At 35.0% G+C, this 13,596-nt stretch overlaps 2 protein-coding genes across 3 annotated transcripts; both read right to left on the reverse strand.

Moving 5' to 3' along the window:
- On the reverse strand, positions 383-3,702 carry LOC18601428 (HIPL1 protein). 2 transcript variants are annotated; one of them, XM_018119343.1, is made up of 7 exons: positions 3,651-3,702; positions 3,283-3,452; positions 2,157-2,945; positions 1,852-2,068; positions 1,597-1,775; positions 1,145-1,386; positions 383-881 (listed from the first exon to the last, which is right to left on the reverse strand). In XM_018119343.1, exons 1-7 carry the CDS (start codon positions 3,700-3,702, stop codon positions 467-469), a joined length of 2,064 nt encoding a protein of 687 aa, XP_017974832.1. In that variant the 3' UTR covers positions 383-466. The 2 variants fall into 2 exon arrangements, with proteins under 2 accessions (XP_017974832.1, XP_007032421.2); XM_007032359.2 differs by having other exon boundaries at positions 3,283-3,440; positions 3,612-3,702.
- Positions 5,350-8,407, reverse strand: LOC18601429. The gene is made up of 4 exons (XM_018119281.1): positions 8,319-8,407; positions 7,482-8,075; positions 7,081-7,372; positions 5,350-5,888 (listed from the first exon to the last, which is right to left on the reverse strand). The coding sequence occupies exons 2-4, from the start codon at positions 8,067-8,069 to the stop codon at positions 5,863-5,865; spliced, it is 906 nt and encodes a 301-aa protein (XP_017974770.1). The 5' UTR covers positions 8,070-8,075; positions 8,319-8,407; the 3' UTR covers positions 5,350-5,862.

Consider the following 13,596-nt stretch of genomic DNA (forward strand, 5'->3'; position numbering starts at 1 on the left):
ATAAATTATATATAGTAATGATAATGATAAGAATTCATAAAAATAAAAGAATTTTTATATTAATAATCTAAACTTAGATAATGACATATAACATATATATATATATAGTCAAAGTTGAAATAAAAAAAATGTCGAAGTAAATAAGAGGAGTATAAAACATTTTATATGACTATATTGAGATCAATTAGTTAAGAAAAAAATAACATTAGAATATTTGACTCATTGGTTAATGCATGAACTCCTATTTAAAAAGTAAGATTCGAATCTCATTCCCCCTATTCAAAAAAATTAATCAAGAAAAAAATGATGTAAGCTTAAATGTAGTCTATTTGTATCATCTTTGACTATATTGAGAAATAAGTAAGAATAAGAAATCATGGAATGGAAATGAGTGGGAAAAGAGATTATATATGACAGCCGACATTCTCTTTTTCTTCAACAGCAACTCCCTACTCCCTAGTTTAGACTACAAGAAAAAGCTTAACAAAAGAAACAACGAAGCACAAGGAAAGACTTGCAGCAACCTTAGAGGATTAGTCAATTTGCTCCCAGTTGAAGGGGAAGTGGAAGGAGGCACAACAGTTTCAGGACCAGAAAGATCTGTAACATTTTCCCTGGAACAAGTGTAGTTGCAGCGACTAGGACGAACTATTCTATATACACCGCTGCTGGCTAAAATGAAGATGTCTTTCCTATTATCCTGGCCAAAGGAGAACACAAACCCCAATGCAGGAGTTGTTGAATCTGGCTGAGTGGTACACGGTATAGGAGAGTCATGAGCGCATTTGATAGGAAGCTCAGAGGTAGTGAAGTTCCCACTGCCTTTTGGGCTTTCTGTACCTGCCCATATGGCATCGGCATACAAATCTGCATAGAGGTATCTGCAACCATGATTCAGAAGTGATTAGATCATGGTAATTGGAATTGTTTATGAGAAATAAGCACCTCAAAGTCGGTAGTTTGTAACTAAAGAACTCCATCAAGATTGAATATGCCCTGCTAATAAGCTACTTTCAATCCGATTATGTTTTGAAACTTGAAACAAAATATATAGTACTAGAAACTAAGTTCTTGTTCTATAAGGATCTTTGTTACACTGTTAAGGGCTTCCCTGTCAGAAGGGAAGGCAGATTCAAGTTCGCACCTTCCATACAAGCATGGATCAGTCCTGGATCGATAAAAATAGCCGCCTGTAATTGATGCAGATCCTTCAACTTGGTTTACATCAGAATGCTTGTATCCCATTACTGGGAAGATTGCATTTATGGGGCTGGCAGATTTATTAGCCACAGAAGAGTTTGAGGAATTGTATAAGAATGGGCCCTCATAAAATCGCCAGCCATAGTTTCCTCCTTTGGTGACTATATCTACTTCCTCATATTGATCCTATAAGATCAAAGATCTATTTATCAGTAGCAAGGTTGTGTAAGTGCTGATAGACAGAAATATACAAGAATGTCTAATATTCACTCACTTTCTTTAATTAACAATAATTTAGTAGTCTAAATATTCAATGAACAGATGCATTTGAACTGCATTTAACAAAAACCCCTAGATTAATTGACGATAGCATATAGCCAAAAAAGTAATCTTAACCTGACCAACATCTGCACATAGGAAGTAGGAAGGCCTCTCAGAGTCAAAACTACATCGCCAAGGATTTCTAAATCCCAAGGCCCAAATTTCTGGCAGCAATTCCTTATCTTCAGAAAATGGATTATCTTTAGGAATAGAATAATTTCCCCATAGACCAAGGTCCCTGGTAGCTTTTGCACCTGCTAAGTTGAAAGAGTTAGAACATCAGACAACACTTAATTCAGATTCTAAGAAGAACTCGACGCCAATACTTACTTGGTATGCTATCTATGTCAAGCCTCAAAATCTTTCCAAGCAAGGATCTCTTGTTTTGTGAAAAGCTGTAAGGATCGCCTATACCTCCTCCATCTCCCATCATAAAATATAAATATCCATCTTCAGGTCCAAAGAGAATCTGACCACCATGATGGGAGGTGAATGGCAGTCCTATAGTAAGAATTCTTCTGACTTCTACTGGTCTAATTCTAGTAACCTAAAATTCAAGTCAGATTGGATGAGAACGAAACTTGAGTGAATCATGATAAATAAGTGTTACAAGCAGAGTATATTCAAATTTTTACCGAGGAAATATCTGATGTGGTACCATTAGTTGTGAACTCTGCTATGACGCTATGATATTGGCATGGTTGAGCCCCATTGTCAGAACTTAATTTTGAAGGATCACATCCCACATCAGTGTTACATGAACATCTTCCTAAACACCCTGCCCATTGAACCTTGTCACAGTTAAATGAACCAAAGAGGCGGCCATTTTTTTGGAAGTTTGGATGAAATGCCATTCCCATGAATCCAAGCTCAGAGTCAGAATGTACTTCATCAGTCAAATCTAGTAAAGGATTTGATTCAACAATGCCCAATATTTCTCCTGATCCCTCCTCAGGAACAGTTGCCAACCAAATTTTTCCTTCTTGGTTGGATAAAATGACTCGGCTTGAACCATCAGGATGAGCCACCATATTAAGGTAGGGTGCATTCCCAATTTTTTCAAGGCAAATACCACTAGGAGGAGTAGGACTTTCAGAACTGTTTAGCATAACTGGACCTCCAGCAAAACATGTTGCACCATCATAAGAAGCTCCACCAAATTCATCACAGAAAGCACCCGTAGATTGCCATAGATCAGTCAGCTTGGAAGTGGAATTAATCAGAATGCCACCTTTACCTTGCAATGCAAAAGGCGAACTTGTGATGGATACATTATGGCATTCATCCCAAACTTTTGAACAGAAGTCAATTGTGGCAAGTTGGGACAGGCTTGAGTTTGTTGAAAGGGAAGAGTTGCAAAGAACAGGAACTGGTCTAGGTATTGATTCAAATTGATAGAGCTCCGCTGAAAATTGGTCACATCTCTGCAATCACATAATCTTTAGATCATTTTAACCTGTTGGCAAATGAACGAAAATCTATAATACCTAGTGCAAATAAAACTTGACAATTTCTGCATCTTTTTGAGCCTTTGCTAACAGGAAAATAAGGGTGTTATTTTCATGAGTTTGAAAAATGTTTAGGCATAAAAATCAAAGTTCTTCCGAGCAATATGACAATTTGCAGACATGTTGATGAATCTGACCAAACAGTTTATTTCATACCCATAATCCAATCCGTCTTTCAGCCGGTTCATGTTAATTTAAGCAATAAAACTTCAGAGGTAACATTGTATTGCTAAGACTTAATTGGCACTCTTACCGAACAGAGTATTGATTTAAGGAGAGAAGCGCAACCAGAATCAGATACATTCATTGACTTGAACTGATTTCTCAATTGCAGATCCTCGGTGGAGTTGCAACAAACACTTCCATTGTACTGACAAAAGGATAGAGGGGTCTTAGAGGTAATTGGTGCTCCTGTTTCAATAAAAATTGATCAAATTTCAATATAGTTGCGCAGAACCAATACAATGGAACAGATATTTCAGTCCAAAACAACTTTCAATTCATGTATACTTTCTGTGGCTATCAGAAATCAAATAGAGCATGCAGAAAGTGGATCACTATAACAGAGAGAAAGAAACCTACTGAGGTTTGTACATAATGGATGTGGAGAAGAATGATGGGTAAGAAGAAGCTGGCAAGAAAAGATGAAGATTACAGTAAGAACACCAGCCATCTCTTAGAGAGTAACTGAGAAGAACCACAAAGCGACTTTGAACAATCATAAGCTTCTGATCTTCCTCAAAATGATACTGAATACTACAAATACTTTTCTTAGGGTGTTCTAACTTTATATAAACTCAAGAACAACCCTCTACTCAGTTCAAACACAGTGGAAGGCTTATTAAAGATTAATATTTCTGTCTCTCTCTGCCAATCAATTTCAACATTCTTATTATATTATATTATAGCAATGCAGCATCTGATTATTTTCTGTCTGTCATGGTTGACTTTCCTTGTTTGCTTGAATCTAAAATGTTGAAATCAGTGGAATGGGAAGAAGGAAATGGGAACAGAAAATCAAGTTGACCTTAGAATATTGTATAATAAAAACCAGAAACATATAATAAGTGGGGTTTGATTTGATCATGGATACACTTGAATGAGAAAAGAGAGTAGGAGACATAAAATGTAAAGTCAAACACTCAAACTCCAACAGATTGAGACCACATTTGCATATTGCCTTCAGTTAATCAGGATGCTTTCAGTGATTTGGACTTGGCTTAAACCGAAGTGAAAGATAGAACTTTATAAAAAGGAGAAGCCTACACGGACTCCTCATTTGCACTTAGTTTAATGGAATTACATTATAGCCCAAAATGATTCTAGGCTTTTCATTTAAGTCCCTAGAGAAAAGAAATAGCTAAATCTTTGGAATTTTTTTGTTGTCAAGGAAACAAAAATCAGTTAAGGTCTTAGAGAATCTGATTATCACCCAAGTCTTGTATCTCAGTATGTCTCTTTAGAGGAGTAAGTGTTGACAGATAGCAACTTAAGTTGAAATGTAAAAGACTCAAAGGTAATTAGAGTTCACAAGATGGCATAAATTTTTAAAAGCTTATCTCGATCTCAATTTAGTTATGACAATGGTAGCAATGATATCTTCAGGCTAAGTAGAATAAGGAGAATCCCGTTCAAAAAAAAAAAATAGAATAAGGAGAATTTTAGAGAAATAATAATAAGAGATGTAGAAAAATTAATTAGAATATTCCAAATGCACCAACTGTAAAATATATAAGAAAGGAATCTTTGTGTTAAACATAGATTATGCAAGGAGAATATAGTAGAAAACTGTATTCCAATAACTAGAGAAGATAATGCTTTCCAATTATTATTAGAAAGATTACTTTAAGAACATGTAAACAAAAGGATGTAAATATTTATGTATAGGATTAGTTTAATTAGGCTGCTCTTAAACCCTTAACCAGAATAGGTTTAGAATGCTTCCTAATAGTTTGCCTTGTAGATTTTGGACATGATATATTTATAGATTTTATACTAGGAATAGTAGAATGAAGCCTGTATGTAGGACCACTGTAATTTCATTGTAGTCCGAGATTTACAGATTTTTACTGTATTTGTTATTGTAAGTAGACCTTAATTATTGCTCCTCAAGATTCTTGTATTAAGAAAATACCAAATCCTGCAAGTGCTTATGTTAGTCACCAGCCAAATAGTGTTGCAAATTGAGCACAGTTGCTTGTAGAAGTTGCTTTTATTGCCTGTTAAGAAATAATCGGTAAGAACTTGCATTCATTGTCTCATTCTTCACTCTACCAACCATACAACCACGGTGCTCATTGGCAATTGGATAGATAAATAAGTATATTCATGCTCTTATTGAACTTACATTCAACACTGTGACAGATTTTTACATTGTTTATGCAACCATCACGTTAGTTTGTCTGATTTGTGCTGCATTTGTGAAAATCTCTGCTGTCAAAGAAAAAAAGGAAAAGGAATACTTTTAACTGTTTTTTATTTCCCATGGAGGAAGAGATATAATTCTGCAAGAAAGCCATTGCCAGCAAGTTGATTTCCTTCATATGAAATCTCACAGCAAAAGGGCAAAAAGAATTCAACTTCCAAGCATTCCGATTACCATACATCTGCTAACTGTATAAAGATATATCTTTTGTTGTTGAGTTCAGCAGATGATTAAGTGCCAGAGCTAATACAAGAACACTCCTTTAGCTTTCTTGTGCGTGACAAAATTTGGCTTGTCTCATTCCAATGCTATTAGCAGTCTGTACCAGGGTTGGAGTAGAATGTACATTAAAATTAGGTGCTTCATTTGATTCAATGTGGTGCAGTCGGATTAAATTGGCATTGGGGTTCAATGAATCTCAAGATCTCGTGCGACTGGTAAAATTTCCAGAAAAACAGAAACTTTCAGTGTGTCAGAAGTATGAACTATATGCATGGTTCAACACAAGCATGCCTATATGCACACTTGAGGTAGCAATAGGAAGCAACAGACAGCAAATAATTGCTAATAAAAACTGAAGAAATATTTTATCAGAAAATCTGTTTCATTGTTCCCTTTCTTGAGCATGTTTTATTATTTTTGGACATGTAATCAAAATCTAAGCATGCAAAAAAAAAGGGGAAAACAAAAGACAAGAAAGCATACAGACAGGGTCTAAGGTACCTATGACAGTCTAAAGTACAATTGTGATTAAACTGCAGTTCTTTCCTTTGTCTAACAGTTGCAATTTGTAATTGTCAACTTGAATGAAAAACGTTTTAAGTTCAATTAAGATTCTGTCATAACATGTACTTCAACAAACTATGTGTGAGATGGGGAGAAAAGAGCAGATTATTTGTGACTGAACTCCTAATAAGCTATTTGTCCAAAATATGAGTTTGCACAAAGCAATTAATGCTTCATTCTCTTTGTTCACCTCCATCCTATATGGACAAAATCATCTCTACAAGGTTAATAAAACTGCAAGTCCAGAATTTAAGTAAACATTCCATGATCTAAGCTTTCCTAACTGGTCAATTAGGCCACTCTTAAATTGTCTTTATAATAACAGAACTCCAAAATCCACATAGTATTAAAAGAAGATTATTAGAACAAAGAGCTGACTGTTATATCTTCTTCAATTCTCTTCCTTCCTAATCCTGATAATTCATTTTGCTGGACAGAGTAATCAGGGATAGAAAATGTCGAAACAAATGGCAAAGCACTTTTACAGTTTCAAAATTTCTTTTGAGCAAAAACAGTGAAGAAATGGAAACCATGAATATAATATAGATCATATAAATTAACATGAAAATTTTTTTGAAAAAAAAAAGATAAAGAGAATATGATTGATTGTTCATAGCATTATGAATCTAGTAACAGATAAACCAATCAATGAAACAAAAAATAATGTTCCAAATGCTAGAACCAAAAATAGAAGGATATATATATGACTGTAAGACTTTCTTCAATTCCTTCTTGGATAGCATTTCCATGTTGGTGAAATTCTTGAGCGTTCAAGCGCTCAACACGAAGATCAAAACTCAAAATCAAACTCAATGAATCCAGTTACATAGTAGAAATAACCTTTAGATGATAGAGGAACCACAATGACATGCATGGCTGTATTGTTAGGAGGAAGATGCAGCCGAAGGCGATAAAGCTTGCCATTTAAAGGATTACGAGAACAAATGCAAACGTCCTCACTGACCCCTGCCTCTTCCTTCAACATTTGCTTCAATTCCTCAACCCCACTACCCTTAAAAGTGAAGGTACGTTCTCCAATTGCCTTATCAACATTCCCATTATCATCAAATACCTCATAATTGATAACCCTTCCTTCAAATACCACTGGTGAACCATGAAATGAGTCATCAGACTGCATTAAAAAAAAAAAAAAAGTCAAACCATCAGAAACCAACCTCAAGATTAATTGTCGTACCATAAACATAATTTCATTTCTCAAACAAAAGTCTTATATGCCATACCTCAAGTCTAGACATTCTAGGGCCCTTAAGTGAAATTTCTGTAGGTGAAGCGGGAGCAGAAGGTGCACTATCAATTGGATTAACTGCAGGCTGAGATGGTGGTACACGAGGAGCAGGAAGAGGAGGTGGAGCTTGTTTTCGAAATGCTACAACATCAACATTCCAAAGAATCCAATCTTGCGTTGCGGTTCTATGAGGAACATCATGTGTAATGTGATTCCTCCAAGGTGGTAATCCTCCATTTGCACGCAGATATTGTCCATAACGAGTCCTGAGCCTAACCTGAACACCATCTCTAATAGGCTCCCATTCTAGAGAAGAATCCAATCTTCTTGGTAGAGTTTGCAGCACTTTTTTCCCTGTCATTCCTAGAAGGAATGGCATGTTGGAAGCTGTCAGGTATTTTCCGTAACAACTTTTGAGACGTATACAACTTGCATTTGATTCCAAAATCTCCACCGTCCATTTTGCATTCCTAACCGTGCCATCTCTTTCTTGGCAAACAGTTTCCTGATCATCTTCTGCCAGTAGGTATTTGTCATGGTGGCTACGTAGACGAACAGAAGTTGCTTTTTGGAAGATTTCCATGCCACTCTAAATATCAATGGAAGAAGAATATACCAATATCACATCGAATACTTATAAAGAAATGATCAAAGACACCCGGCATCAAAATCCATGTTATCGATCAATGAGATGGGATTTATAAGCAAATCTTTAAATCGAACCATAGGTGTAGAAGTATTAATCTAGACTAATAGCTCTATCCATTTCTCAGGTCAATCCTTTTATCATGAAAATTATTCTGATTTTCAGTTGAGTATTATTTTTTCTTACCTGAATCCAAGTTGAACAAGATCCAAATCAAGAATAGACCAGAAGTTGTTTGGGAGAAAGGAAACCTGATCAGGACAGGTTTTAGAGTGTTGAGGAGGAAGGGGAGAAAGAAACTTAAATAAGGCGGGGAGTTGCTGTGATTGTAAACCAGATTTCCTTGCTATTCTGGGTTGCGCTAAAAAAATGGTTTGTGGTGCAACGATAGGCAAACCAATTTCAATATTCGATCTTGCTTTTGTTTGTGTAGAAATGTTGAGGGAATCAGCGTTTCACGTCTCCGCCTTTGGTGTCCACTGATTTTACCGTGTAAATTTGTTGTGTGGTTAATTCTTGGGCTACTTTCGTCAATCTTTCTTCTTTCCGGTGCATTTTTAGGGTAAGTTAATTAATCTGTATTAGTATGACTTAATTATCATGTGACATTTTCATTTATAAAAATTCTATTTTGATTTTACTATTGTGATTGACAACTATGGTAGGATAAGTTTATTAATATATATATATATATATTTTTTTTTTGAATTTAGAGAAATGAGATTTGAACCATACGAACATTATTTTGATCGTTGTTAATATCAATTTTAAGAGTTAATATGGTAGGTCATTTTCTCACATAGCATTTTGAGATTTTTGTTTTTCACATAAAATCTTGTATTTTGTCACTATTCCCACAAGGGATAACGATGTTAAAATTTTACAAAAAAGATAATAAAATCTTTGTAATTTTGAGTAAAAAGATAAGGAAACTCTTATATTTAAAGCCATATTTAATTTTTTGCATTTGAACTTTAAACCTTCTCCACACACTTACTTGAGATTAGGAAAAATATATAACAGAAAGGAGAAAAAAAATCGATGATCATGTGCGTTGAAATTTTTTTTCTTTTAACAATAAAAAAAAGGGACTGGAGTTAACTTAGCTCATTGTAATCTTATGCTAGATTGCATGAGTTATTGCAATTTATCAGAATTAGAAACTGGGGGTCCCAAATACAGATGGTGGAAGAAAAGACATGGCTTTGATTGCACCAGGGTCCATTTGGATCGAGGATTAGCTAATGAGGAATGGAGAAGAATTTACCCTCATGCTGAAGCCTTTGTTTTGCCAAGAACATATTCTGACCATCATCTGATCCTTGTACGGTGTGCGGATTTCTCACTTTTAGTACAAGCTACAAAGAAGTTCAGATTTGAAGAAGCATGGATGACTCACCCAAATTTTATTGATTTTCTCAAAACAAAATGGAGCTTTGCAGAAAAAGACATGTCTATTACTTTGAGAGGATTAGCTGAAAATTTGTAGCAATGGAGCTTAGAGACATTTGGAGATATATATATAAAAAAAAAACGAGGTTATTAGCGCGCCTCAAGGGAATACAAAAGAAACTTGATGCGGAACCTAATGATTACCTTCAACATTTAGAAATTACTTTGATTGAGGAGTATAATGTTGCTCTCTATCAGGAAGAGTTGATTTGGCAACAAAAGGTTAGTTTGGACTGGCTCAGGTATGGGGATAGCAACTCAAAGTTTTATCATGCTTTTGTGAAAAGCAGACAAAGGAAGAAGAAGATAACTGCACTTCATACAGATGATGGATCATGGTGTACGGATCCTAAAGAACTAGAGCAGATGGTTGTCAACTTTTATCAAAATTTGTATAAGGATGATGGGGTTCGGGTCCCATTACCGGTATCGCTAAATTGAAGGTTAAATGAGGATCAAATTTCAGATTTTGCAAAGGCATTATCTAATGAAGAAATCCAACATGCTTTATTTGACATGAACCCAAGGAAAAGTTCGGGCTATGATGGTTTCCCAGCGAGCTTTTTTCAACAGAACTGGCAATATATCAATGTTGATTTGGTTAATTTTGTCCAGATGGCTTATGCTACAGGTTCGGTTCCACCAGCTTTGAATCATAAATTAATTACCCTTATCCCCAAAGTTGAAAGTCCAGAGATAATCACTCAATTTAGGCCTATTAGCTTGTGTTCTGTTCCTCTTAAATTGATTAGTAAAATATTAGTTGATCGGTTGAGACCAATGCTTGAGGCATTAATTGGAATATCACAAAGTAGCTTTATTCCGGGAAGGCAAGCTATAGACAATGTTATTGTAGTGCAGGAGGCTATTCATACAATGAGGACCATGAAACGAAGAGAAGGAGCCTTGGCGCTTAAAGTGGATTTGGAGAAAGCCTATGATCAAGTTAAGTGGAGTTTTATTCGTGAAGTAATGATGGAAATAGGAATTCCTTTTAATTGGATTTCCTTAATTATGAACATTGTGCAATCCCCTACTTTCGCCATTATTTGGAATGGAAATTCGTCAACATCTTTCTCTCCATCAAGAGGTATCAGACACGGAGACCCTCTATCACCCTATCTATTTGTATTATGCCTAGAAAAGCTGTCTCACTTAATTAATCAAGAAGTTAGACAAGGAAATTGGAAGCCACTTTCTTTCACAAGAAAGGGACCCAACATATCACATGTCTGTTTTGTAGATGACCTCATGTTGTTTGGAGTGGCAGCTTCACACCAAGTTAAAGTGATGTTAAGGACTCTTGATAAATTTTGCCAAGCATCTGGTCAAAAGGTAAGCTTAGAAAAATCCTCCATGTTAGTTTCTGCTAATATTAACTCCACAAAGTCGAAAGTTTTGAGCCAGTTAGCTAAAGTTCCTTTAGTTAAGGATTTTGGGAAGTACTTAAGGACTCCGATGATTCATGGAAGAGTGTCAAAAGCCACTTATCAGGAGCTATGCAGCAGAATTAAAAAAAAAAATTAGAGAGCTGGAGCAATAAACATCTGTTGATGGCGAGAAAGATTTCTTTAGTTCAATCTGTCACTAGTTCAATGATATCATATATAATGCAAACTACTCTCATCCCAGATAATGTAGCATTGGAAATTGATAAACTTAATAAGGACTTTATTTGGGGTCATTTGGGTGGGATGCAGAAGCTCCATGCACTCAGTTGGAAAATAATTTGTCTTTCAAAGGAACTAGCTGGGCTACAGATAAGGGAGACTAAGAAGTTTAATTTGGCTTTACTAGCTAAGTTAGGGTGGCAGTTATGGATAAATAAGGACTCCCTTTGGGTTGATATTCTGAAAAGCAAATATTTAAAAAATAAGACTTTTTATCAGTTAAAGCTAAGACTACAGACTCCTATACTTGGCAAAGCATACTGAAGAGTAGAGAAATTTTGGTTAAAGACCTGGGTATGATCCCAAATAATGGACACTCTACTTTATTCTGGACGGACTCCTAGCTAGCCTGTGGACCTATATTGAAATTTGCCAATAGAGAAATTTCTATAGTGGAAAGCGCTCTACCTGTGGCAAGCTATTGTGATGAATATGGAAATTGGGACTTTTATTCATTACAACACCTACTTCCTGCTCGGATAATAGGGATGATAACAGCTATATTTGTTGATCCCAATAGTAATGCAACTGATGAAGGGTATTGGACCTTGACAAATAATGGTGTCTTCTCTGTAAAGTCAAGATATGACTGTCAAAGTGATGTTTCATTATTGACACCTATACATTGGGAGAAGATTTGGAAGATTACAAGTCCTAGGAAAGTTAAAGTTTTTCTTTGGAGAGCTTTACATGAATCCTTACCTACAGCGGACTGGTTGCTTAAAAGGAATACGGTTTCTTCGAGTCTGTATTTTAGATGCGATAATGCTATTGAGAGTTTAATACATGCTTTAAGAGACTGCAGCTGCTCAAGAAATATGTGGCTTAATATGTGACCTGATTTGAGCTCAAATACTTTCTTTAGTATGGACTTACAACAATGGATCTAAGAGAACATATCTGTATCAAAGCTTTGGGATGGAGTTCCATGGGGAATCATCTTCTCTCATGCAATATGGATGTTGTGGCATTGGAGAAATAAAAATATGTTTGATTGTTCTTTTCGTTGGCCAGATAATGCGGCACAGTATATATGGTGTAAGGCCAAAGAAGCTTGGGATATTTTGGGGAAAGCAGAGCATAAATCCAAAATAGCAACTCCAATATCTTGGACAAGACCAAATCGCTCACATGTAAAGCTTAATGTGGATGGCGGCTCAGAAGGTACTTTTGGAGAATCTACTGTAGGGGGATTGGTAAGAGATGATGAAGGGAATTGGCTTTTTGGTTTTGTTCATGAGGTGGGTGTAACATACCCACTTGTCGTAGAACTTTAGGCCATTCTTCAAGGCCTTAAATTATGTTGGGAGAAAGGTTTTAACAAGGTGTAAGTAGAAACGGATTCAATGGTGGCTATTCAGAAGATCTCAAACTCGAACTCTTCACTGGATCCCTGTGCAAATTTACTAAGGCAGATTAAGGAGCTGTTACAGCAAGATTGGGACTGCACTATTACTCACATATATCATGAGGCCAACCGAGGAGCCGATTGGATGGCTACAAACTATGAAAACTTGGAGATAGGTTTACACATCTTTAATGTTCCACCTCCAAATATTTCCTCTATTTTATTAGCAGATAAACTAGGCATATAACGGACTAAAATGGTGTAAGTTAATGTTTGATTAATTGAATTTCCCTTTTACAAAATAAAAAAAATTCTCGAGTACAACTCTGGCTTACTAGTATATTAAAGTGGTTTTATCGTTGATTAGTCTTTATATTATTTTTTTGAAAGATGTTTTTATAGCCACTACAACAAATTTGAATTAAGATAGCACATTTTTAAAATGTGCTACAAAAAATTTTTTAATAACACTTTTTTTATGTTTTTTAGAACATTTTTATAGATCTAACTTTACTATATAAATTTTTAGATATATTATGAATAAAATGTAATGATAGAAATTACATACACTAACAAAAGTTGCACTTTTTTATATTGCTACTAAATGTGAAAAAAGTGAAGTTAAAAATTTAAATAGTTGCACTTTTTAAAATTTTACTATACCAAAAAATATGTCAATTAAAAAAGTGTGATTAAAACTCAATTTTTTTATAACGAGCTTTTAACCTTAATTTTTTTTAATTTAGAGAATTGACTTGACTCTTTGGATAAGGAATCAATAATAAACCTATGAGTCAAATACTCAAATACCAGTGTCTTAAAATACACATGTGAAATAAAAATTATCATAAAGTAGCTAGCATTTGTATATCATTGGTGGAATATATTTTTATGCTTTAATTTACTATGAAAGCTTGATAAACCAAAACTTAAGCATAAGGGTTTTAGAATATTCTTGAAGAACATTATTTTGGTCGTTGTTGATATCAATTTT

Source organism: Theobroma cacao, chromosome 4 (assembly GCF_000208745.1).
Source record: "Theobroma cacao cultivar B97-61/B2 chromosome 4, Criollo_cocoa_genome_V2, whole genome shotgun sequence".
Lineage (NCBI taxonomy): Eukaryota > Viridiplantae > Streptophyta > Magnoliopsida > Malvales > Malvaceae > Theobroma > Theobroma cacao.